This window comes from Manis javanica, chromosome 6, assembly GCF_040802235.1.
Source record: "Manis javanica isolate MJ-LG chromosome 6, MJ_LKY, whole genome shotgun sequence".
NCBI classification, from domain to species: domain Eukaryota; kingdom Metazoa; phylum Chordata; class Mammalia; order Pholidota; family Manidae; genus Manis; species Manis javanica.
In genome coordinates this window covers 89,331,484-89,358,999 of record NC_133161.1, presented here as the reverse complement: position 1 = coordinate 89,358,999, position 27,516 = coordinate 89,331,484, and the positions used below count along the sequence as shown (strand labels likewise).

The 27,516-nt window shown below is 47.7% G+C and overlaps 1 protein-coding gene across 1 annotated transcript in view; it reads right to left on the bottom strand.

Annotated features, from left to right (window-relative positions):
• The window catches only part of CDHR3 (cadherin related family member 3), a 76,640-nt gene that overhangs the window by 3,707 nt on the left and 45,417 nt on the right, over positions 1-27,516 (bottom strand). The window contains exons 9-18 of the mRNA XM_037003614.2: positions 24,256-24,424; positions 22,882-22,984; positions 13,732-13,830; positions 12,117-12,343; positions 9,959-10,130; positions 8,223-8,473; positions 6,152-6,333; positions 4,061-4,074; positions 2,671-2,702; positions 903-951 (exon numbers count right to left, since the gene is read on the bottom strand). Coding sequence (XP_036859509.2) covers positions 903-951; positions 2,671-2,702; positions 4,061-4,074; positions 6,152-6,333; positions 8,223-8,473; positions 9,959-10,130; positions 12,117-12,343; positions 13,732-13,830; positions 22,882-22,984; positions 24,256-24,424 — 1,298 coding nt within the window. The remainder of the gene's footprint in view (positions 1-902; positions 952-2,670; positions 2,703-4,060; positions 4,075-6,151; positions 6,334-8,222; positions 8,474-9,958; positions 10,131-12,116; positions 12,344-13,731; positions 13,831-22,881; positions 22,985-24,255; positions 24,425-27,516) is intronic.

Sequence of the window (27,516 nt, the reverse complement as noted above, 5' to 3'; positions counted from 1 at the left end):
GAACAGTAGTGGGCCTCCCCGACTTTTGCCCCAGAAGGTCAAGTTTCAGGCGAGCCCCTGCTCCTACCCTTTGCACCAGGGCTCTGAATGGGCTCTCAGCAGAGGATCCCACAGGCACTTATGCTAATGTGGGCACATTATGGTAACAAGTACCTAATAATAGAGGGAAATTTAATTCCAGCGGCAATGGCAGCCTCTCTTGGAGAGGAGCCATCCTCCTTCCTGGGACGGGAGCGTTTGCATGTGAGGGTGGCGGCGAGCCAACACACTTGCCTCCTTTATTTGGTTTCCTTCCCTTTATTCACGTCTATAATTGAGCCTTTGTAAGCGAAGGGATGTGTGTAAAGGAGCTAAATTTGGAGCTGATTTCATGGGGTTGATGAGAGCTCTGGAGGCCAGCTTTACCTTATGTTCATCTTGCCGACCAACAGGAAATTCTTGGCCCTGATCTTGGAAAAAAAAGCAGCCAGCTTGCGTTTCTCAAGATCTCTCACTAACCATAGGATGGTGTTAGAGGCAGTCAGAAAGGATGGGGTGATGGGAGGTTGAGCCCCAGTGAGAGGGAAAAATTGTGGGTTCTTGAATTCACCAATTCCTTGAATTGGTTCTTGGTTTAGGAAGGGAGGCTAGATAGAGGCTTGAGTCCCTGAGTGGGAGCCTTTCGGTGGGAAGCCCTCTGAGGCCTCACATGGGATCATATGCTTGAGCGTCTGCAAGCCAGTTCTGTTCAGAGCGGATCACGTGTTGTACTGCAGCCTAGAAGGGTCAGCACCGTACAGGTAACATTAACCAAATGGGTTGACAAACGTAGTTAAGAGCCGGAAATTGGATAAGCTGCTCTGTGACTCTACCAGCTTGGAATACGAAAAAATCCTGTATGGGTGGCCCTGGCACTTAATTACCTGGGTCTGTGGCTTCTCCATCAAAGACAGTGTTCATCTGGATTGTTTCCTAAGGAGAAGAAAGAGACAGCTTCAAGAACAGCCCCGAAGGTCTCCCCTAAGGAAGACCAGCCATCCTCGCAGCCTGAGATCCTTATGCCTGCCTTCCTGACATTTCTTTATTCAACAGGCCCCACCGTGCTATATGCTGAGGACACAGCAGTGAGCAAGGCAGGTGTGGTTATTGTCTGCGAAATTTGCAATCAAGTGGGAGCTGTTACTGTTGACAAAGAGGTGCTGCGATATAAAGTGACAGGGCTTTGGACAGGCAGAGGCAGAGGGTGCCCTGGGGGTGCAGGTGGGCACGGCAGGACAGTTCATCCACACTTAGGGGCAAGGAAAACATCCTGAGCTGCATAGCAGAAAGAACAGAAATGCCATGCAACACTGGCAAGGGGCTATGTCCCCTAAGGGGGACCCACCTCGTGGCAGGCAGGGCAGGTACGACCCGTGGCTGGGCTCCTGGGCCAGTGCGGTGCTGCCTCTGCACCGGGCCTGCCTTCCGTAAGCACTGGGCCCCTCATCTTTCTCTTCCCCATCTGTATTCTGTCTGTGCCACCCTCAGGACCTGAGCTCCGACCCCATGGGAGCTCCACCTCCCCTCACATGGTGCCCTCCAGTGGTGCCATTCTTAGCATGCCAACGAGGACTGTGTTTACAGTCTAGTGGGCCTTTCAGCCTGGTTTTCACCATGTAAGCATCGCCTAGTCACGTGCCCACAGCTCCCCATCTCTGAAGAGAGGCAGGCAATGGAGACCATCTGGGTTTCACCCACTGATCAGCTCAGCCCCTGCACTTTTTGTGGCCATGGGGATCTACTTATTTAACTGAGTAATTTAGTATTACCTATTTCTAAGGCAGTCTCTGGGTGGCACCATGAGTACTTGCCTTACGTGGTAAGACCTAGGAGAGAAGAGACAGCCTCTTCCTCCTCTCTGTCCACAGCCCAGCACAGGAAAGCACCTATGGGCCTGGAGCAAAAGTTCCAGAGCACTGCACTGTCTCCCCATGCGTGCATCACCCCCCAAATGTATGGGTCTTAGATCAAAACAAAGTTTTCTTATCATGGATGGAGGAGAGCTGGGGGGTAAACTTCCACTTCCATCACTTTCCAGTGGGTGGATCAGGCTCAGTAAAAGAAAATCAAGGAGAAAAGCGAGGGTGGTAACCAGCCAGCTGTCCTGGAACGCTTCGCATTGGCGTGACTCTTAATTTCCCCACCTGTCATCTCAGGGCAGGTGTTTTCACTCCCATTTCCCAGATGAAGAAGCTACAGCTTAAAGAGGCCGAGGGAGTCCACCAGGTCCTACAGCCAAATGGGCAGAGCCAACCCTGCGCCCGAGCAGTGCCCTCTCCCTGTCATTTTTCTGAAAGGTTGTGGAAGAACAGAGGAAATTTAAATCCCTTTGGAGGATTAAGCACCAGTTCTGGCCTTTAAGCTCATCTCCCCCAGCTCACTCTCCTGGAGAGCGGGTGTAGATAATAAACACCACTCTTCAATATTTATGAAATCCAGTTCTTCTGCAAATATATCAGCAGACATGTTCAGTGGAGGGAACAAATTCTATCAGGAGCTCGTCACACAGCAATCTGTTCCAGTGGCCAAATTCAAGCATCTCCCTGAATAATAAACACCCCTGTGGGGAGGTGGCAGGGTCTGCCTGGGGGTGACGGGAGTCTGTCACCACATACCACCCAAGCCCTGTGTCCCATGGCCAGCCATACTTACCACCACCACCTCTCTCTTGGTATCCTTCATTTCTACAGGAAATAAAACAGACAAAAGTTAAGCTTCTTGGACATTAAATTGACCTTAAAATTCTACTCCCACAGTGGGATTTCTCTTAAACAGGCTTTGAACTTAGCATTGCAGACAAGGCAAAGAATTTTCTATCTGTAGACGTTTGTTGACAGATTTTCATCTTCTCAGAAAAATACACACAAAATAACATACAGAGTTATAAAAAAATAATTTTTTTTACTCTTTCCCAACTTACTGTTATTGCTGATCTAGGAAATTAGCTTTTAATGGTTTTATAGATAAAGAAATATTGGGTTGATAACATTTGTTCATAATATGGGGATTCTTTGCATCCATTCCCTATGCCCTTTTTAAAAAGCAACTAGAGTGGGTGACACTTTATGAAAAATCTCATTTATTGAAGTCATATCATTTGTTATGATCAATAACTATTATAACCAATGTCTAACCCTGCTTAGACATGTCTTGTGCATGTCAGACATAAGTGCCTATGGTGGAGTGATTAAAGCAATCATTTTTTTTATTAAGGTATGATTGATATACACTCTTATGAAGGTTTCACATGAAAAAACAATGTGGTTACTACATTTACCCATATTATAAAGTCCCCACCCATACCACACTGCAGTCGCTGTCCATCAGTGTAGTAAGATTAAAGCAATCATTTTTAAAAAACACATATTCCAATTCTTTGTCCTGTCTCTCCCTGTGGCCTGAATTCTCCTTGAAGCAGCAGCTTTTGGGGCTGGGTGGCAACATCTCAAGCTTGGATACCTTGCTCAATTCATCAACATCCCTGAAATCACTCAGCTTTCCCCGCCCACCTGACTGTAACCAGCCCCTTTCTAAGTAGGCTGACTGACCCCCAAATAACTTATGAAAATGATCAAATCCATTACAAGCTGAGAAGCAAGTAACACTGGTTCTTTAAAAAGACACATCTGTCCCATGCAAGAAATGAACTGTCCTCAGGAGGGCTCACACCCCTCCATCCGCAGCCACAAGTGGGCACTGTCTGTGTTTAAGCCATGGAGAATTCTTCAGTTCTCCTCCAGTGGCAGGGAACAGACCTCTAGGTTCTCACACTGAGCTGATTGTAGGTGACTCTGGGTAGGGAACAGGCAGGACCAAAATTAAAGACCCAAGAGGCCTCCTGGCACCACGCACCCACCTTCCCTTTCTCCAGCTACACCTGATCTGTTTCATTCGCCCATAGATGAGGGCAAATTTCACAGCTGAAAACTCCCAAGACAGGACTGTGCCCTGATTCTCTGCCAAGTTGGGGCCCTTTTATGTAGTACATCAGAGCAGGAAAAAACCAACAGCAATAAACAAAGGCAATAGGCACCATACATACCTTGTTTCTTCACCCTGTGGGGGGAAAAAGGATGGACAAGAATTAACCCAAGAGAATTCTGCATACATGATAATGTGGGGGCCTGTGGGCAACTGTATTCAGGGGTTGATTAAAGAGGGGCCAGGGATAGACCAAAGTAAAGGCTGGGATCCCACCCCTGCTCCAGACAGAGCAGCTTTATCACTACTCGTTTGGGACTAAGGAGGTTCTGGGAATTTGATAACTTTAAACTCTACAGTTTTACAGAACTTCGGGGCATGTGTTTTCTCTGACAACACTGAATGAGGGCATGACCGCTCCAATCAGGAAGCCCTGGTGATTCTTCCTGCCCAATTTTTCTCCTCAGTAGCCAGCAGAGCAGAAGGCTTGGTTTATGGTGGAAGATTCAAGGGCTGGCAGTTAAAGCATGGTTTCCTAAAACATGAAGAGCTGGACTTGGGTGTTAAGCCCCTTCCCATGATAACCCTGGAGTCTAAAATTCTATGACTCTAATTTTATTCTTTGCTATTGGACAAATACTGGCTGCCATGTGGTACAACTAATCTCCAGAGAGGCCGGGTCTTAGTCTGAAAAACCAACTAGTTTTTTTTTTTTTGCAGTTAACCACATTGCAAACCATTAATATTTAGAATGTAAGCTAAAGCAACCAGATTTCAGGTGCCCATTTAATATATAAGCATCAAGTGCATATGAGTTTCAGTGTCTGTTGAATTACCTCCTTTAAGAACTTCTGCCTAAATCCCATTGCAGAGCTTGCCAGCCTTACAAGCTTAGGCGTCACTCTTCTGCAGCCAACTTTTTTTCCCCCAAAATCAATTTGTGAGTGGAGTTCAAACAAAAATGCCTTTTTTAATTTCAGCAGATGCTCGAGGATTTCTTACCTTGAAGTCAAGGTTGCCAATAGCAACGAACTTCGCCAATAAATATGGCAAATGCTGTGCTCATCATTATGCTAATGCCTCGTGCTTTTATGTGGTCTTTCATCCATAGATTTTAAATTATCTGACAATACTAGTTAACCTTCAAAATACCTTTAAAAGTCACATGAGTCTTATCACATCTTCTTTTATCAGTGAGAAATTCCAAAACTCAGGTTCCAGTACCCCCAGGATACTTGGCATTAAAGTAAACTTGGAATCCAGAATCCTGAGCTCACTGGGACTCAGCCATGAAAAATAGTGCAACCAGATTTTTTAAAACAGTGTATTAAGCATTTACTACATCGGGGACAGTGCTAAATGCTTTCTTTGCATTTGCTCATTTATTTGTTTAGTTTTCAATAAGGAAACTGAGATTCACAGAGGTCACTTGCCGAAAGCCATATACCCAGAAAAGGGAGGGGCAAGATTTGAAGCCAGGCCTTGCCTGACTCCAAAGCTCACACTCAGAGCCACGATGCTGTCATTGTAAGAGCTCAGATACTCAAGAAACTGGCTCTGGGGGAAGCTTTGAGCAATGCAGTGCTCTCTTCATTTCCCTCACCTCAGCCAGTAAGACATTCCACAGAGTGTCTCCATGCATAAGAGGCATATTGGTGAGCAGGCGAGAATATGGAGAGGAAACAGACCTGCGTTTCCAGCCCTTGAGAGCTGATGGGGCTATGTGCAAAAACACAATGATGATTTACTCACATAAAAGCCCAGGTGAGTTGCTGGAGCCATGCTGGAGCCAAAAATGTAATTCCCTTATCAGTTTTCTGTGCTTCCTTTAATTCCATCCTATCCTTTCGCTCTCCTATGAGTAACAGCACAGCCAGCGTGGTCTATCACTACTCACAGCTGGGCTTTTCGCTGAAGCTTTTATCCAGGCCAAGGTCACTAAGAGGTTGAAGCCCCAATTTCATTGAGAATGCAGCAAGGAGGGGCAGGTGCCAGGGAAAACAAAAGACAGTTTCCTGGCCCAGCGGGTCATGAAGGGGGCACCTGAACCAGGGGGAGCTAGGATTCCTCCCCCCAGATCTCCTTTCCTTCCTTTACTGCAGCTCTCTCTGCCCTGTAGAGAAATCCTAATTCTCTCTCTTTCCTTCAGACATCACAGGAAGTAGTGTCCTGAAGGAAGCAGTGGAAAGGGCCCAGCCCACTGGCCACTTACACAGCTTTTCTGTGCTTCCCAGTGTTGCAGAGACAGTGTTTGTGGATGGCTTTGGCCAACAGGATGAGCAGGGATGCCAGGAGGCCCAGAAGCAATATGGAGCCCAGAGTGATGACAAAAGGCACATACCACGCCGATGGAGAGTAAACGTTTTCCCTCAGGACCTGGTAGATAATCCTGGGCTTGGAGGACAGAGAAGGGGAGGGTGAGTGGAGGGTGGTGGCATTTTTGATATTAGCACTTCCTCCCATTGAGTGTTTATTTCTCTCTTTGTCCTTGCTCTACAAACTGGACATCTGTGTGCTCATAGTTCTTGCTGCTTCAACCTACCACCTTATTTATAGTCTTTCCAGACATCCATGAGATCAAACTCCAGAAAATTAAGGGAACTGAAGAGCAACTCTAGGCCTATTTCATTCTCTGCCTTTCTTTCCTTTCCCAAAAGCTAAAAATTCCATTGCCTTTTGTCCCTGCCCAATCACGGCCTGACCCTGGGGCCTAATAGAGCCATTGTCTCTCACTGGGAAGGCTGGAGCCACAGAAGTTGTGTGTTTTTAAATACTTTGCAGGCTTTCCAGTGTGCACTCACTACAAGCTGCATGGCCAGATGCGTGGGCTGAGACCACAGTGAAGCCGGAAGCTTGGCATTTGCTTCTAGAGAGGGAGACAGAAAACAAGTTGTGGCACGGAGATGTCACAGCTGGGCCATTTTGTAAGCCCCAGAAGGGTGGCGGTTCCTTACTCAGGGAAACCTATTGGCTCCTGCCACCACTCAAGGCCCTCAAGGTCACCTCATTCCTCCATTCTTGGGGATGATATGGACTCAAGCACAGAGGAGATGAACATTAACCAATTCTTGTAAGACTCTGAGAAGCAGAATCGGACCACCTGTCATAGGAAGCTTGCTAAGGTCTGGTGACTTTCCCTCTGGCATACTGCGCATACAGGGCTGCCACCAAGGGCACAACTTTGACTGGGAGCACGAGGAAAGGGGCAAAAGACTTGGCACAAAACATAAGCCAGTTCATCCAAGGAGCAGAGTAAGGTGATCCTGTTATCAGATTCCAAGACTCTCCCTTTCTTCTTCACACTGATTCTGTTATGGCACCTTCATATTTTTTTGCTACCATTTAAACAGTCTTTTTTTATTTTATTAATTTGCATCCCTTTTTGTAATCTGTCTCCCCATCTAGAATGGTGTCTCTCAAACTGTAGTGCACATGAGAACCCTGCAGAGGGCTTATTAAAAACACAGATTTTATTATTAAAAATCCACCCCCAGTGCTTCTGATCCAGTAGGTCTGGGAATATGGTTGGGGATCTCAGGTTCCAACATCCTTCCCTGGAGGTCGTGGTGGTGATGACTATGGGTGGGTGAGGTATGACTTTAATGTGCTGGGGTCGCCCAAGTACTTGCATTTCTAACAAGTTTCCAGGTGACATAGATGTGCTGGTCTGGGACCCCAATCTGAGAACCACTGCCCTGTATATGTAAACATATATAAGCTCCATGAGAGGAGAGATCAGTTGTGGCTTGTTTGCTAGAGTGCTTGACATATTATAGGTATTAGATCCACATTTTAGATGGAATGAATGAAATTTTGTGGTGTGGAGGTGGGGAGTAGGGTACAGACTGGTGCACAGTGACTCTCCCAAACAAGTGGAGGAGCTCCTGAATGCTCCCTGTGTTCATGGATATTGACTTGCAGTGGTTCTTACGAGCAAGTGGAAAAGGGGTTGCAAAGGTTGCAACTGGCCATATGTCCATGAACATTGGCTTCTGTGTCAGAAGCACCAGTGACGCTCAATACCTGACCTATCACAAGTTCAGGGATAAAGGCACACCCTTCTCTAAAGGGCAGGAAAAGTTAACAGTCTACAGTCCAAGGTTTCATGCAGATCTTTACCTATACCTAGCAACTACTCAAGTCCAGCCCCTGGTTGCCATTCCTGACAACATCCTAACGTCTCAACTGTGTGAGTCCATCCCACATTTCTCCTGGGTCAAGGGGCTCCATCAGGGGAAATCACAAGGGATGTATCTGGCCAGTCCAGTTCCCAAAGCTCTTACCTTGGGGGTTGTGGTGACAGTTGTGGTTGGATGAGGAATGACACTAATACTCAGTGTCACTGTCCCTGTTTCAATGCGAGCCTCAGCTTTCTTCCTGCCAGAGAGCAAGTTGTCGTCTGTTGTGTAGACAAGTAATTTGTAGTCCCAGAGCTTATCAAGCCCACTAACATAGTCAAAGCGTGTTGCAAGGAGCAGGCTTGTGACGTTGGATCCAGCGTTGGGAGAGAAGGTGAAATGACTGTTGATGTTGCCTAAAAGAGATTTGATACAAAGATTTTGGGGAAAGGAATAAAAGAGAGTTGAGAGAGAAAGGTTTAGAAGAAAACTGTATTCAATCTTTTCCTTCAACATCCACACCTCAGGTAGAGACTGTTTCTGATGCACCAGGGCTTGGTCAGTGAAAGATATGGGCCTTAACTGCACCAGAGATTTCACTAGTACAGGAAAATAATCCATGTGGCTACAATGAAGATGAGAGTAGAAAAGAACAACAGCGCACCTGTCCCAGGAGAATGGCCGCCATCTTGCTGAGCACTGGGCAGAGACTTAATAATCCTGGTACAGCCTCTCTAGCCAGTTGTCATTTATTTGGTAACAATGTGTCACTCACACTGAGACTAAGGAGTGGGCAGCAACAGGGTAGATTGGGTTACATCCCAGCCCTAGGCCAAGTTCACTCCATGCCTTTGTTGGAAACTGGCTGGTCACACTGGTGACAGATGTCTTGGAGTTCCCCAGGGGAACCCACCTCCCAGCTTGGCAGGCATCACAGTCCCAGGTCCCCCTGAATCCACTCCATCCTACCTCCCCCATAGCTGGATTGGGTCTCACGTCTGACAGTTTAGGGAGCCCAGGGCAGAGAGGCTGCCGGCCGGAGCAGCCCTGGCTCATTCCTCTGGTGGATCCAGACTCATTACCAATTTAAACCAGTAAATGGAGCAAGAGATGATGCAGTTTTTACTCCCTTAGCATCAGCGAAGTGCTCCGTAGAGGCCTAAGGGCTCTCAGCACGGATTATTTCCATCTGCAGCACTGCAGTCTGAGGCAGCGTCTGCCCCCAGTTTTGCGGCACGGTCTGCACGGAGGCTTCCTACTGCTCCAGTTCCTGCTCCGCCCAGGCTCGGCAGGTGGCCCAGATACATTTTTACTCTTTTCACGTGGAATTGCTCTGCTTGTTTGGGTTTCAATCTCTGGCCCCAGCTCTTCATTAGATTAGTTATTTTGGTCTAATTTCCACTGAGGGGTGCTCTTTCTTCCCCCCCACAATGGTATATTTTTAAAGAGAGAAAATGAATGGAGCAGAAGAGAATTCCTGAGGACACATTTCAAAATACGTTTAATCTATTTAATCTATTATTATCCAGAGAGAGGACTGGGATTCCCTGCCCCCACTACAAGCTTGCAGGAAAAGAGGTGGCTGAGGAGTTGGACTAAAAAAATTTAAACCACACTAATAGGATTCATGAACCATATAGGATGGGCTGGGAATTGGCGGGGAGGGTGGGGGACATCATCAAGGGGCTTTTGCCTTCCCTGGGGCTTTGAGCAGCCATGGATGGGAGTCTGGGAAGAGTTAGGTGAGAAGGAGAAGCCAAGAGGAGGGGGAAGCCCAGGGCCCTTAGACTCTTCATTCAAACCCCCCACCCGTGCACATGGCCCCCATCAGTGTGGAAGCACAGACTCCGACACCGAGAACCCTCAGAAACAGCCCAGGACCATTGCCATCAGTACTGTACCTGGACCAATGGAGTAACGAAAAGACTTGGGGCTGGAATCGAGGTCAGTGCACGAAAGCTTGAAATTTTGAATGTTTGTGCCAACTCTCAGGTCCACTGGGATGGCCAGGAAATAGGAGTTTGGGATACAAACTGGCTCTTCATCATTTTCTTCGAGGACATTCACAGTAACCTAGAGCCGCAAGGAGGTGGCCATTGTTAATAGCTTAAACTAACTGAGTGCTTACCGTGTGCCAGACCCTGGGCTCTGTGCTTTTTGTGGACTGGCTCATTTAACCTCCCCTGAGATAGATATATGATTATTCCCATTTTATAGATGTTGAAACTGAGGTTTAGAGAGATTAGGTAATTGACATAAGGCCATGCAGTTGATGAGTGGCAGAGCTGGGATTTGAACTCAAGTCTGTCCTGCTGCAAGCCCTATGCTATTCTGTACTGTGTGCATGAGTGTGTGTGTGTGTGGGTGCACACATGTACATAATGTTTGCATATATTCACATAGCCCCGCATTCACCTAGTCGCATGTGCTTGCCCCCAGATGATACTGAGTTGTTTTCCCCACAATGATTATGGATTTACAGTGACCTCCTATGCTTCCTTGCTCACTGCCTTTGTGAATTGGACGTTCTACATTTAACATTGGAATACAGGGCAATGGTCCTTAACCATGGTTCCACTTTCTTAGACCCACTCCAGACCAAATGAACTGGACTCTCTGGAGAGTGAAGACCAGGCAGTTTTTAAATGTTTTCCAGCTGATTCTAATGTGCAGCCAGGGTTGAGAACCACAGGGATAGAAGGAGCCGACCTAGCTAATCCAGGATCTCATCTGTGACCTGGGATATCAGCACCACACAAAGCCGGCAGCCCTCACCTGCCACTTCAGGGAACAGCCTATTCCCTTTGATCATGGTCTCTATGCCTGGTGAATTGGAATATGGACTGGGATGCCTGCCAGCACAGAATCATAGAATGTCAGCCCTGAAAGGGACTTATGTGATCATCACCCTTTTTAAAAGCTTATGAATTTTGAGTCATGTTCATTCTACCTTTGAATTTTGGAGATTTCAGCTATTTCTGAATACAGGAATAAATTGAAATGTTCACTCCAGTTAGCTCCCAAAGTGGAGTCCATTCGTTTTTCTAAAAACCGAGCCTAACAAACACTACAATTATCTTCAACTTAGAGCATATTTTTCTCAGCTCACAATGCTGAGCCTGACAGATCATTAAAGACACTATTGCATTAATTCAAAGCAAGTCATCAGAGGCACTGGACTATTCAAGCACTGGGTTTTCAGGTGACTCTCCGTTGAAGAGATTGAGAAATGGGACACAAAGGTAAGCATTGCTCAGACCCCCTTGGAAAACGGATCAAAGTGGAGGAATGTACTCGGTCTCCTGCCTCTGAACCAGTCATTTTCTATGTCACACAGGGCCGCCTGCTGCTAGCTAAGAGGTCATTTTGCCTTATGCCTTTTCACTTCACTAATGGAAAAGATCAAGAAATAGTTCCGTCTCTGTGGCCATCCTATTACCCTCAGATAATCCTACGCACTGACAGCACAGACCTGTTAACTCTTGCTACTCAAAGTGCAGCCGTGGGCCAGCTGCATGGGTGCCACTTGGAAGCGTGTTAGAAATGCAGATTCTCAAGCCCTGTTCAGGCCTGCTGCCTCAGAGTCTGCATTTAACTCACATTCTCAACATCAAAGGCTGAAAAGCAGTATAGCCCTGTGTCAACCACATCATTTTAAATCTACCCCATCTGGTGTGACGGGGGTGGGGGGTAGAAACATGGCAAAACTACTGGAGGGTGGGAGGATCACATAGCTACAAACACTCGCCCCACTCCTGGCAGCCCACAGCCCACCACCAGCCCACCAGCAAAGGATGATTAAATGGCAGCAAGAGGAAGCCTGTTCGGCAAGTAGCCATCGATATCGGCATGCCTCCCAGTCAGCCACAAACTGGGGGCTACAATGTCAGTCTTTATTGCCTGGGCATAGCTGTGTGTTGTCCTGGACATCACTAGCCATTTCCAACACATCTGCAGGATATAACCTATTAAGACTCCTTATTGTTACAGCCACACCCAGAGGCTGCAGGAGGGATGCTAAGTGTAGCCTTTGGTGAGGCACCCGACAGCCCCACTCACAGTGACTGAGCTCGTGTCCTCACTGTTGGTGGCCTGGATTCTGAGAATATAGACGGGGGTTGTTTCATAGTCTGCTTTCATCACCAGCTGGAGTTCTCCCGTTCTGGGATTAATCCAAAATATATTTGGGTGCTGGAGGCTGGCCCCTCCGGCGGTGATGGAGTACACAGTGCTGCTTTGGGGCAAGTCTTTGTCAGCCGCTTGCACCTGTCCAACCCGGGTTCTTGCTGGAAGAGGAGCATATCTGGGGTTAGTCCTGCTTGGGGGGCGAGAGGACCCGGGAGCAGTTATCCTCACTGCCTCGGGCAGAAAGACTTTTAAAGGCTCTTTGCTGTCCAAACTCTGTTTTGTATCTTCAATTCTATTCTATTACATTCAGATTATGCTAATAAGCACCCACTAGGTAACTGGCCTAGGATCCAAGCAGTGCTGTGAGGGTCAAAAGACAATTCATGCCTTTCTCTAGAGTCCCAGCACCCCCATTATCATACAATCATAAACAACACCGCAAAGAACATTCTTGTGCATACATCTTTTTTTCAGCAGTGTTTTCTAAAAAGCCTTTCATATTTTTCTAAATTTATATAATGAGCACAAATTGCTCTTATCAACAAGATGAAAAACCAGCCATTTTTAAGGGTTAGCAATTGATGATTACAGACACATTTTTAAATACCCTTCCATTTTGCTTTACAGATCTTGTGGGTGGGGTTGATAGAGTTCGGCTTGCTTGTTTGTAGCCGGTCTTTCCCATCAATTACACTCCGTAAGGGCAGAAACCTTCTTCCTTCAACAATACAGCCCCAGCCCGAGGTGTTTGGCCCAAAATAGGTGAACAAAAATTATAGTAAGACCTGTGTATTCATAAAAAGCCTTGTCTACATGTGTTATTCACTGGCTAAGGTATAAGGAATTAAAAGCATTTTCTTCAGACCTTCTTTTTGAACTTAATGTCAGGAACTGGAGACTGGTAAAGAGAGAATAAAATGGAGAGGGCATCATTTTAGAGAGTTCGGGGTTCATTTGTTGGTTTCATATAGAAGAAGTTCCCGTGATAAAAGGATCACAAGCTGTAATGAAGTCTGGCTGCACTGAGTTAACAGGGCTGCCTTCAGACAGGGGAGGTGGGGAGGAGCTGAAGGCGACCACGAGGGGGTCAGAAAGGGCGAAAGAGGCCTCCAGTGAATCCTATTAAGGGAGAGAGAAAATGTCTTTATTTCGTTTTTAAATGAAAGAAATCTGGAATGGGAAAGCTTTTCTCTATTTTTAAATTTCAATTCTCTGAGTAAACTGGATGAAAATCACAGTGGAGACCAAGGGAAAACTTAGGCTACGAAAAGGGAGGATGAGCAGAATCAAGCACAGAGGCAAGGAAGCCATCGGGGGCTTGGGGAAAGGCAGTTTAATCAACAGTTTTGAAAATCTTGATTTCACCTGAAGGGCTCCTCAGCAGTGAGGACAATTTAAAAAGAAATAAGAGGCGCGATAAACACGAATGAGCTGTGAATTGCTGTGCACACGACCACTCAGGGCCCTGGGAAGGAGCTTCACCAAATGTGCATCTGGGTGAAGGGGTCTGTCAACAGCACTGTGGTCTGTCTTGTCTGTCACTTACCTGGGCTTAATTCTGACACGTTAAATATGTAGGATGACCTTTCAAAGGCAAGAGGAAACTCGTTTTCTGGGCTTGTTATGAAATAAATGTAGATGTTATCTAAAAACAGAAGTAAAAAAATTAAATTGTTATATCCTATTCTCACTTAAGTATTTATTCAGCATTTTAAAAGCATCTTTTGTGTATGAGGCTCTGTGCAAAATAAAGGGGATACAAGGTGACTAGGACCTGGTGTTTCCACCTTCAAGATGCTTAGGTAGTCACCTTTTGTACAGGTCACTGTACAGGTCACTGCAGAGGCTGGAGGAAGCACCAGCAGAGGATACTTAGAGTTAGACACATGCGCTAAAGGTGGAATGGTGTGTGTGTGCAGGGGGGGTGTTTCTAGGCATGTGCAAAGATTCCAAGGTATAAAACTGCATGATTCACTCAAGAAAACTGCAAGCTGTTTGGCCTACTTGGAAAAAAGGGGCATAGAGGGGAACAACGGGAAATGAAACTAGAGAGTTAGGCAGGGTCTGGATGTTGAAAATCCTTGTGTGCCATGTCAAAGAGTTTGAACTTGCAATTGACAGCTATGAGGAGGCATTTGAAGGCTTTAAGTGAGAAAGTAATTGAAGGGTCCCCACCAGTAAGATGGCAAACTTCCGGCTTCTCTTCGGGGGTCCTCAGTTCCCGCCGGCGCCACCTGAAACCCAATCACCTCTCGCCCCCCTCCCAATCCCAGCACCTAGCCAACAGCCACCAGCCCCGTAGAAGTGACACCTCAATCAATTCATGCCCCTTCCTATATAACCCAGCACCTTTCCCTAATAAAGCAGAACTCTCCGGTGAATTACTGCTATGTGTCGCTCCTTTCCTTTCATTGGTGCCGAAACCCGGGAGACGGGATACCCCAACTGGGCCCCGTCTTCCCCCCGACACCAGCAGCAGTTTGCCCTCGTCCTCTTTTTCCGGCGCTGGCTCCTCACACTCACCACTCCTCTCTGGCCTTTAGGTAAGTTTTCCCCCCGGAGTGGGCCACTCTTCCCCGAGCTATCACAGTGCCATTGACCGTGATCGTCCGGCAGGCAAAGCCCTGACGCTCGGGGATGAGGAGGGAACTCTCCCCGCCTCAGGCCTTCACGGCTGCGGCGGACCCTCAGGCCCCTCCTCCGACAGCCATAAATCCCCGCCTCAAGCCTTTACAGCTGCAGCGGACGCTCAGGCCCCTCCTCCAACAGTCATAAACGCATTCACCATCCCTTCCATCAGTGCTGAAACTTTTAAGCAAAATTTCCCCGGGGTGGGCCACTCTTCCCTGAGCTATCGCAGTGCCATTGACTGTGATCGTCTGGCAAGGCCCTGACGCTCGGAGATGAGGAGGGAACTCTCCCCGCCTCAGGCCTTCACGGCTGCGGCGGACCCTCAGGCCCCTCGTCAGACAGCCATAAATCCCTGCCTCAGGCCTTCACGGCTGCGGCAGAATCTCAGGCCCCCCCTCCAACAGCCGTAAACAAGGTGACTCCTTTGCAGATGAGAACGCTCCCTTTCCCCGCCCCCTCCTCCTTCTGTTCCATCCTCCAAAATCTGTTCTGTCTGCCGAAAACGCCTAGCGCTAGGTACCTCGTGACTCCGGCACTCTGCCTTCTTAGGGAAGTCTGGGTGACGACCCACACTTCCCAAGAAATTCCAACTCGTATACGAGTTTCCGCAGACCACCAAGGATCATCGGGGACGCCCTTTGTCTCCTTGCCGTCTGCCTCCGGTCCGAGGATCTCCATTCGTCTTCCCCTGTTTGTCTCCTTCTCTGTCCTTTAGCCATGGGAGCCTCCTCATCCCTCCCTGAAAGTTCACCTCTTGAATGCCTGCTTAAGCATCTGGCTACCCTCTCCCTGACGCCTGATATAAAACCAAAACTTCTCCATAAATATTGCTCCCAAGATTGGCCGACATACCCCCTAGACAATAACAACCAATGGCCCGCAGGGAGAACTCTTGATCCTAACATCACTCGCGATCTTTTTAACTACTGCCAGCACCTGCAAAGCTTTCCACCTCCTCCTCTCTCCACCCCCTCCCAAGTTCTCCTAGCCTGCAAGCCACCGCCCCCGCAGAAGCCTCCCGTTTACTCCCTTCCCCTTCTTCTCCTACAACAGCCCTTCTCCCTTCCTCCCCAACCATCTCCTCCCCCATCTCACCTCCTCCACCTTCATTCCCTGCAGATTAAGCCTGAGCCTTTCAGCCCCCCTTTAACTAGGTCCCAGGGGCCTCCTCTGTCTTTGCCCTCATCACCTGTTTCTCCCCTGTTAGGGACCGCCTTTGTCTTCTCACATGTTTGTAGGGAGAATGGGAAAGCACCTTCCCCCATGTCTGAACACAGCAAGGGAAAGCACAAGCTAGAGAACAACCGGTGCAGTCCTTAGAAGTTATCTGTCCACAAAAACATATCTTGCCAAGACTCCTCACTCTGAAAATAGGAAGACCTTGAAGATGTGTAGAAACACCGCCCCTGCTTCTAAATATGCCCTTCCCCCACTTGCCGATGTGGCAGGAATGGAGAACAAAGAACATTCTGTTTACGCATTCCATAAGCAATTAACTAGAGCCCTGCTGCAGCTCAGTTAGTAGAGCATGGGACTCTTAATTCAGAGTCGTGAGTTCAAGCCCAACTAAAGCAGCAGAAGTAAGCAGCTGAGCTGCTAGCTGGCGACATGTGGGTCCGATTCTATCTTTCTTTATTTTCTTTGCCCCCCTTCTGCACTTCAGGACCTGCTCGACTAGGCATGGCTAGACTGCGTCACTCCCCCACAGACTGAGCCAGAACCCTTCAGTCCCCCTCAGACTCAGTCCTGAGAGCCTCCCAAAATTATCGCCCCCCTCCGGGAGGTAGCAGGATCCGAAGGCATCGTGCACATTCACGTGCCTTTCTCCTTAAGAGATTTAGCCCAACTAGAGAAACGCCTAAGTTCCTTTTCCACTGATCCCATGACATACATTGTAAAGGAGTGCAGAGAGCATTAAGAGTCAGGAAAAAGAACTAATAAAACTTAGCTAAACCTTAACAGCAGACCATTCCGGAATAGTAAGAGATTCAATGTCTAAACTTAGAGAGAGACCAGATCAAAGGAAGAGAGAGCGAGAGGCCAGCCAAGGGCTATTTGAATCCTAGTTTACTAAATCCCCATGGTTTACAACCCTGATATCCACCCTGGCAGGGCCCTTGCTTATTTTTATACTGCTTCTCACTTTAGGTCCCTGTATCTTAAACCGGCTAATAGCCTTTGTTAGGGAAAGAGTGAGTGCTGTTCAGGTGCTAATGCTGAGACCGCAGTATCATTCACTCACACAGCAGGAAGAAACAAACATTCCATGATTGGAATGGTCAAAGGAAAGTGGGGAAATGTAGAATCTAAGCATGAGTAAGATTAGTAAATTAGCATAAGCATAGCCATCTTAGAAACCTAGAAACCATTTTCTGAGAGTGTGACTCAGAGGAAAAAAAAAGACAAAAAAACAAACCCTGGGCCTGGGTAAGGCCTTGAAAAACAAGTTAATCATGAGCACCGGGTGGTGGGCAGCTGTGACCCTTGGTCAGCTAACCTTGGTCAGTAAATCTTACATACCAAGCTTATCGTGCAGAACCTCCCTAACCATTGAGGAGTAGTCTTACCCTGCCCTTGCTTAACCCCAGGATATATGTCTTGCAAGAATAATGTATAGTTATAGAAAATTGCTATGAGTTAAGTGCTTTGAAATTGCTATATAAACCCTTGGCTCTGAGTGCTCGGGGTCCTTGTTGAGACCCGCTGCATCAGGCTGACTTGGACCTCAGCTAGCTAGCTGAATAAAGACTGCTTGAATTTACATCTCTATGCCTGTGTAGTTTGTTCTCTAAAGAAGCCTCGGAAGCCTGGACCCTAACAACATCAGGGAGTTTCAATAGACCCTCCAGTCTTACAGCCTCACACATCATGACATTTTCATGCTCCTGGCCAATACTCTCCTCCCTGAAGAGCATAGACGAGTTTGAGACTTCGCCCAAACGCAGGTTACCGAAACCCACAGGACTGACCCCACCTATCCCCTTGGCCCCACTGCTGTCCCCGAACAAGACCCACACTGAGATTATAACACTGCCATGAGACTCCGCTCTCGAGATATTTTTGCCTCCTGCTTAATAGCAGGTCTGAAAAAGGCAGCTTGTAAAGTAGTCAATTTTCAAAAGCTCCAAGACATAATTCAAAAGAGAGATGAAATCCCCTCCGAGTTCTTAGACAGACTCACTCAAGCCCTATTACAGTACACCAGCCTGGACCCAGAAACACCTGAAGGAAGACATGTCCTTATGACATACTTCCTAGCTCAAGGCTACCCCGACATTAAAGCTAAACTCAAAAAGTTAGAACAGGGCCCCGCTACCCCACAGACTGAGATCCTAACAGTGGCCTTTAAAGTCTTCCATAAGCAGGAGAAAGAGAAAGAATGCTGTAAACAAAAGGCTGATCAGGCCAATTTCCAAATGTTGGCCCAGCTGATAAAATCACAACCTGGGCGCCCCTCTACAAACAAGCCCCCCCCAGGAGCTTGTTTCAAGTGTGGAAAAGAGGGACATTGGTCAAGGGCGTGCCCCTCCCCCAGATCTCCTACCACCCCATGCCCCAGATGCCACAAAAAGGGCCACTGGGGGTCTGATTGCCCAACCACCCGAAGGGGAGGCTGGACGAACAACCCCCATCCTAAGCCCGCCATAGTGGGGCTGGCAGAAGAAGATTGATGGGGCCCGGGAGCTTCTCGCCCGACCATTTCCATCACCACACAGGAGCCCAGGGTTACTTTAACAGTAGACGGTCGCCCCATCTCCTTCCTCCTAGATACAGGAGCCACCTTCTCAGTCTTGTGAGAATACCGGGGCCCTACCACGCCAGCCATTACTCCTATAGTCGGGGTAGGAGGTAAACAGATTTTCCCATTAAAACCGCCCCCTTTTATGCACAATCCTAGACAGTCCCATACCTTTCTCCCACTCCTTCCTGGTTATGCCCCAGTGTCCCATCCCTTTACTAAGATGGGACATCCTTTCCCTCCTCCATGTTTCCATAACTATATCCACTCCCACAGCCCCCAGTATTCCCTTTCTGATGGCCCTCATAACCGACAACCCCCCTCTAACCAATGAAAGCTCCGGTTCCGCCCTCATACACCCTGTAAATCCCAAAGTTTGGGATATTACAAGCCCCTCCGTGGCCCTATGTCCCCCTGCCTCTATCAAATTACGTGACCCCTCTCAGTATATCTGTCAGGCCCAATACCCCCTAACCACTTCAGCCCTCATAGGCCTCCAACCCATCATTCAAGATCTCTTAAACAAAAATTACCTCAGACCCACTCACTCCCCATTTAATACCCCCATATTAGCTGTTAAAAAAACCAACAGATCTTTCCGCCTTGTCCAAGACCTTCGCCTCATCAACATTGCCGTTGTCCCTATCCATCCCTTAGTTCCAAATCCATACAGACTTTTATCGCAGATCCCTGCCTCGGCTTCCCACTTCTCAGTCCTAGATCTCAAGGACCCATTTTTCTATCCCTCTAAGCCCCTGCTCCCAAGATTTTTTCATCTTCACCTGGACGGACCCATACACAAGACATTCTGAACAACTCATTTGGACAGTTTTGCCACAAAGCTTCCGAGATAGTCCCCATATTTTTAGACAGGTCCTAGCTCAGGACCTCAAACAGTTTCATCATGATCACTCCAAGTCCACCTTATTATAATACATGGACAATCTTCTACTCTGCAGTCTCTCGTGAGAACAGTCTCAACTTGACACTGCCTCCCTACTTAACCTTCTAGTGTCCAGAAGTTACCGAGTATCCCCCATCAAAGCTCAAATCTCTTCCCCTCCTGTCACTTACCTCAGATTCCTTCTATCTCAACAAAGAAAGTCCATTACCTTAGACAGAAAATAGCTCCTCTCTGACCTGCCCATTCCCAAAACCAAGACAGAAATCCTTTCCTTTCTAAGCCTAGCTAGATATTTTAGAGCATAGATCCCTAACTTCTCCCTGCTCCCTGTTGGCAAGACCCCTATACGACCTCAGCAAGAGCCCCCCTAAAAAACCATTATCCTCCTCACCCCAACACTCCTTCATTAAGCTCCATCAAGCCCTTGTAGAAGCCCCAGCTCTCCATCTTCTTGATTTGTCGAAGCCCTTCTCATTATACATTCATGAGAGGTCCAGTCAAGCTCTAGGAGTCCTAAGCCAATATTATGGCCCATCCTTTGCCCCAGTAGCTTATCTCTCCAAGCAATTAGACCCCACAGTTCAGGGATAGGCCCCCTGCCTACGAGCATTAGCCGCTAGACAGCTCTTGCAGAAAGAAGCTCATAAACTGACATTCAGGGCGCCCCTTACCATTCTGTCCCCACACCACCTAAAAGATCTCTTAACCTACAAAAGTTTACAGACTCTCCCTCCTTCCAGACTCCTCACCTTACTGTCCTCTTTCCTCCAAAATCCCGTTCACCCCCTTGCCATCCATACCTGAATCATGACTTTTTCCTCCTTTACTGCTCTCTTGCTTTTTTCCTCATTCTTATTGTCTTCCCCGCCACCCCAGCCTCCTTTGTATGGCGATTCAAAGTCAGAGAGACTTACACACAGCATCAAACAAAAGTTACTGCCCTCATTGCCACACCAGACTGCCCTCTGAAAAGCTGCTCTGAGCCTTTATACCTCCACTTTCCTCCCTCCACCGAAGTGTTCACTAGCAGCTACCCTTATTCTCCCTACCTCTGCTTCCTCTATGACCAAAAACAAGCCTATTGCAGGCGATAGCCAGACACCTACAAGAGATGTCCCTACTGGTCTTGTGCAATTCACTACATGAGTAACTTCCAGTACCCACAGTATTACTCCTCCAACCGTTTCATGAAATATCCCAACGGCTCATTCTCCTTATCAATCCCAGATCCCTGAGACTCTTAATGAGCTGCCAGAGTCACAGCCTCAGTTTACTATAGGGGGGGTCCTCAACCCCCCACAGTACCCTTCATATCTCTCAAAAGTATGTTCCCTCTCATTTCCAGATCTCTCAAGTTGCATCAGATAGCAGACATTCCGAAAAAGTCATTATCCAAACTCTTGACGGCGCCTCTTCATCTTCTTATCCCCACCCCTCTTCCCATTTCTCCTACTCTTCATTACAGCTCATTCAAGACACCACCATCTTTCTCAACCACACCCTTAACACAACCAATTGTTTCTTGTGCGCATCACTACAGCGCCCACTGCTGGCCGCCATGCCCCTTAATATTTCCAACTACTCCTTCCATGCAGAAAGACAACCCCTCTGCCCCCTGGCAGACATACCCCTATGGGAACCAGAATACGCAGATAATCTCACCATCCACCACTGTGTAAGCCCAACTCCACCCCCTCTCCAGTGCACTTCACTGCCTCTCTATCTACACCCCTACCTCCGGCTCTAAGACTTTTACGCAACCGGGACACTTCTTTTAGTGTAATGGCAGTCTTTTCAACTCAGTGCCTCTCAACTCCGATACACCCTGCATTCTCGTCACCCTAATCCCACAGTTTACACTTTACAGCATGGCAGAATTCCTTGAGCTCCAACCTCCCTTGCCCTCACGCACAAAAAGAGCTGCTTTCCTTCCCATCATGGTCAGTAGCTCTTTGATCACCTCAGCCATTGGGGCAGGGTTTTCGGGAGAAGCCTAGGGTCACTCTCTATAGGCAGTTAGAGATCTCAACGCCAAACTTGAGGGAGCCCTGACATCCACTGCCGATTCTCTAGCCTCTCTCTAAAGACAGGTCACTTCGCTAGCTAAAGTCACCCTTCAAAACCGGCGGGCCCTAGATCTGCTTACAGCCGAGAAGGGCGGCACCTGCGTCTTCCTCTGGGAAGAGTGCTGCTATTACATCAACGAATCCGGCATTGTAGAAACTGACATTACCAAACTCACTGACCTTGCCTCCAGTCTCCACTCTGCTTCCAATTCCAACCCATTCTCGTCAATACTAACAAACCCCCTCCTCACCTGGCTCTGGCCCATTGCAGGCCCCATAATAGTCATTCTTCTCGCCTGTCTCTTCTTACCCTGTATAATAAAGTTCATCAAATCCCAAGTCAGAAAAATCTCTAATCAAGCTTTCAACCAGTTTTTACTCAGGAACTACCAGCTTCTGGCCACAGAAGATCCCTCACCCTCACGTGACCTCCTCACCACATGCTGAGATGGACCTCTCTCTCCACTGGAAACTGTTCCTGGAAACAATGGCCGCAGACGCCTGGCTCCTGACACCCATATCCTCTTAGCACCATTAGAATCAACAGGTCCTCGACCTATAGTTACAAAGAACCTTCATTAATTTCCAACCTGAAGAAGTCCACATCTACTCATCCTTACTGTGGGGAATCCTATCAACCCTTTCCTCCCAATCCTCAAACCCTCACTCCCTTCTACGCCCCTGTTCAGCAAGAAGCAGTCAGAGAGAAAGCAACGTCCACAAACCCATAGAGGAGAAAGGGGGGAATGAAGGGTCCCCACCAGTAAGATGGCAAACTTCCGGCTTCTCTTCGGGGTCCTCAGTTCCCGCCGGCGCCACCTGAAGCCCAATCACCTCTCGCCCCCCTCCCAATCCCAGCACCTAGCCAACAGCCACCAGCCCCGTAGAAGTGACACCTCAATCAATTCATGCCCCTTCCTATATAACCCAGCACCTTTCCTTAATAAAGCGGAACTCTCCGGTGAATTGCTGTTATGTGTCGCTCCTTTCCTTTCAGTAATATGATGGCATTTGCACTTCCTGAAAATCGAAATGTGGAGGATGCATTAGAAAGGGGCAAGACTAAAGGCAGGCAGAAATCTCCTTAAAAGACTCTTAGTGTTGTAAGTCATCTGAGAAAGAAGAGGCGTTCTAAGTTAGAGCAGCACCAGACCCTTGAGATTTTAGGACTTGGAGACGGATTAAACGTGCCTGGTGAGGAACGGGAAGAGGCTGCACGGATTCCCGTGTTTGGGTTTTTTGAAGTTTGCCTTTGAATTTACAGACACCTACCCCAATACCGAGGGGGGCCTAGCATAGTTAAGTCATTGCTACTCAAAGAAGACGCTTCATGAAGTAAATCAAAATGATACTTGCTTTTGTAGTAAGGAGGCACAACATCCTGCACCTGGATTATCACCGTGTATATATTGCCGACTGCTAGATTACTTGGGTTTTCATAATCTAGATCACCAATCAACTAGATTAAAACAGAGATAACAGATTACACAGAATAAACAATTCTTTTCATTGAACTGATAAAGACATTTTCACATACTGTTAGCAGATATTATTGAAAAACCTTGCTGGAAAGCACTTTGCTGATTGGAGGGGCTTTAACAAATTATGTCCACATCTTTGCTCACTGCTAGAGGATTTATTAGAAAGAATTTACCAGGAGAGAGAATCTATGTTTAAAGATGTTCATCAAACACTACTGCCCAACAGCATTGGCTCAAGGCTTCAGGTTGGTTGAAAAAAGGCATTATATAGAATCCTACGCACAGGGATACTCCCATCATTTCAAATAGTTATGTGTATATGTATGGCATATACATAAAAATCTATGCATAGGGAATGAGACAAGAAGGAAATATATCAAAATGTTAATAGTGGTTATTACTGAATGGGAGTGCTTGTCTGAATTTTCTACAGTGAACATGTATTAATTTCCTAAATAGAAATTAGTTTATAGTTGACACCAGAATAACATTGGTAAGACATTCTTGGAGAGGGAAGAAGGGCTTGGGATGGGAGACAGAGAAGAAAGGGGGGTGAAAGCATGCCTTTCTGGTGGCTTACTTACCCCCAGACCTCCACCGCTGACCCAGAGGTTTTATCTGTGATGTAAAGCCCCACTAATGCAGACACCACCCACACCTTCCTCCGCCCTTTCATTTCCTCTCCTCTGTCCTCACCACCCCTCAGTGGGAACCCTGTGGCTAAGGGTCCACACAGTTCACTGGGACCCCGGTTCCTGCCCATCCTTCTCTCCAGTGTACCTTTGCCCCTGTGGAGATGCTGTGGGGTTCGGCTGCCTCCACATCCTTATTTTCTCATTCTCGTCTGGGTATCCAGTGGTTCTGCAATGCTGAATTTAGGCACTCCCGTGGCCCTGCACTGGCTTTCACCCACCTTATTCCTCTCTGTGCCAGGAATGAGCACTCAAATAAACAAAAGTACTTGAGCCCAGAGGGCACTAACCTGAATGCAGAGGAGCAAACTGAGCTATGCAAGAAAGAAGCCGGTCCTCAGCGCCCCAGGCACAACTATGCATAACAAACGATCTCCAGAACTTGGGTATAATAAAGAGCAAACAGGGACAACAGAGTCCCCATTAAGTTTGTCAGTTATAGGCGCTCAGAGAGGGAGTTACCTTGGAAATTTCTCTCTACAGGGCAGCGAAAGCACTATGCATGTTAGATCAGCTTCCCCAATGCCCTTTCACTGATGCAATGACCATTAACTGACCACAATTTTCCCGGAGCCAGCTGCAGCCTGTGCAAACCTGCTGCTGCCCACTCCAGATGGCGCCGTGAAGTTGAATTGGTTGTTCGGTGCTTTGCTGTCATCATCAAAGCAGAACTTGTTCAGGTCCAGAAGCAACATCCCCTTGGCTGCTCTTTCAGGCACCATAATGCTGGCAAAAAGACACAATTCAGTATTTTCCCTAACAAATGGTGACTGAGTGCTCCTTCAAACACAGGCCCTGGGCTAGACACTTCTGCTCTAATTTCAAGTTAAAACAACTCCATGGTTATATCAGGAACGCCTAACTGGTACCCCTGCTCTGCCCTCACCTCCTTTTAGACTATTCCTAATACGGCAGCCGGAGGGACCCTGTTAAAATGTCAGGTCATGTCGCTCCTCTGCTCCTAACCCCCAGATGGCTCCGCATTCACTCTCAGTCCCACCTGTGATCCACAGGACCCTTCACGATGTGCTCAGCCACCTCGCCTTACCTGTCTGAACTCCTTTCTTACTAATCCTCCCCTGCGGCTCTGGCCTCTAGGTGCAGCCTGAACGCCCACCAGGCTCTGGCTTCAGGGCCCTTCCCCTGCTGTGGCCTGCTCTTCTCACAGACATCCCTGTGGCTGGCTTTCTTTCATTTCTAATCAAAAGTCATCTTCTCAGAGGCTATCCTGGCTGCCCTCTTTAACATGCCACTGACCCCTGCCCATTGCCTCCCTCTCTCATTCCCCCCTTTAGTTTTCATTCTTAGCACCTATTTCCCAATATACTACAGAATTTACTTATTTGTCCTGTTAATTGCCTGTTTCCCCTTTCTGCAAGGGCTGGGATCTTTGTCTGCTTGGTTCTTGGCACACTCAATAAACATCTGTTGAATGAATGAACAGTAGCTTATGACACCAACACAGTAGTGAAGAAGAATGTAAGAGAAACATGAATTCTGCCCCTGCCTGCAAGAATTTATAATATGATTAGAGAAAATCCCTGTATTCCTGCGCCCCTCACCTCCCATGCTTTGAAAATTAGGAATTCCTTGACTTGTGTTCTAATGGCTTCCATGTCATAAAGGGGCCTCCTAACACCTTAGAGTCACTCACTGAATAAATGCTTATTTAAGGTTGGATTTGGGGGGTCTTATCGCAGTTGATTCCAGGATGTAAGCAAATGGCACAAATGAATAAAGCTGTCCCCAAACTCAGAGCCATCTGGTTAAGCCCAGCTTGGAGTGGGAGACTTGGAGTGGATTGAGGAAGAGTGATTGACAGCTCTAGGCTTCAGTTCATTGAGGGACTTTATCATGTCCCTAATTGTCAGTTTTTCTGTCTATAAAATGGACAAAAATCTTGTCAGTTAGCTTTTGCTGTATAATAAACCAATCCAAAATGGAGTGACTTAAAACAATAGGCATTTAATATTTCTTACAATACAAGGGTTATTCATTAACCCTTTTGATTCCGGTCTGGTGTGGCTGGTTTGTAGTCACTGGCAGCTTGGCTGGGGCTGGATAGTCTAGGATGGACTCTATCTAACACACGGCTGGTGGTGGGAAGGTGACTGGTCTCTGCTTCATGATGTTTCTCATCCTCTAGGAGATTAGCCCAGGTTCTCCCCATGGAGACCTCAGGTCTCCAAAACCAGCAAGAGAGGCAAGTCCCAAAGCACACACACCTTTCAGCCTTCTGCCGGGCTCCGTGTGAGTGTTGCAATGGCCGGGCAACTGACATGGTCAAGTCCGCATTCAACGAGTAGAAAGAGAAACCCATCTCTGGATGGGGAAGTGGCAAAATCACATTGCAAAGGGGCCTGGGTACAGACGGAGGAATCTGTGGCTGGTGCTTTGAGGGGTTTTGTTTTGTTTTGCTTTTGCTGCCTACTTCAGTCACGTTTTGCCCAGGGCAGAGCTGCTTACAAAAATATACTGTGGCTGCCATGTGACTGTGCCTGGAAGACCTTCAACCACAGGAACAAAACTGACCTCAGACCCACCTGCTCTGCTGTGGGATGTTTGCAGTGAAACCAAGCACCAACGACTGGGCGTGGCAGAGATACTAAGGCAGGCTGTTCCTGTCCTGTGACGGCTGACTTGGGCTCCAGGACTCCCCAGTGCCCTAGCCAAACCTTCCAGGGACTGCTTGGCAGGTTAGAACATTTCCACCCACCCTCACTCCCTCTGTCCTTTGCTCAGTCAGACTTGCATCGCGGTCTGATGACCCTCCAAGCCTGGCTTGGCCCTCTCTCCACTCTCTCCCACAGGCGTGTCCCCTGATAAAAGCCTTGCACATTTAATCTTGTCTTGGCATCTTGTTCTCAGAACACCCAGACTGACACATGTTGTTTACTCCTGTGTACTATCACCTCTCTCTGCTCCCTCCTCCACCCATATCATTTCTTCATGGCAGCTAAAACAGGCTCTAGGCTCAGCAGAAGGGGAGCAAATTCTGAGAGCAAGGATGGCTCTGGGCTGCTGGGGATAACTGGGTTCGATTCTTAGAAAGCAGCTTTTCTGACAGGTGTAACTGAATCTCCAGTGAAATGCCTCATTGGCAAATGAGTTTCAGCAGGATTGGAGTCCAAGCATTTCCATTCCTGTCTTGATGAAACAATGTTGTGGTTTTATTCATAAGTAGAACGGATACCACTTACTAAATCCCAACTATATGCTCTATCGTACTAAGTACTAAAACACCATGTCTAACTCCTCCATCTTCAGGAACTTTGTATTCTTGTCCCCATTTTACAAGGGAAGGAAGAGTGATTCAGAGTGATTTCAAAACCTGTCCAAGAACGCTGACGCATACGGGCAGGATTCTCTATCGTCTGTGTTAGTCACTGGAAATTTCACTTTCAGTTCCAGCGGTGAACCTCCAGGTCCACAAGGGATCTGGGCCTTGATTCTCACTCTGCAGAAGCTGGAAGCTGCATCGCGTCACCCAAAGAATGCCCCGTTCTGAGGACAGGACTTTCCCGGACTCCAGAAGAGGCCTCCACACTCTGCCCCTCAGGGCCACCTAGCCTGTTCTTTTCATTGTTCTGTGACACTTGGGTTTTTTTCCCCTAAATGTGAGACTTGGAAAACCACTCCCCCTCATTCATCAGTCCCTGCCTCAACGGCACGCTGCCCAGCTCCCCGCCATCCGACCACGGCTCCCCCTAGTGCAAACCTGACCCGCCGGGCAGCCAGGCAGCCTTCTGCAGCGGCTGACCTTCTCCGCCTCTAGCTCACAAACAGCTTGCGCAGCGCTTTCAGCCAAGAGCCTGACA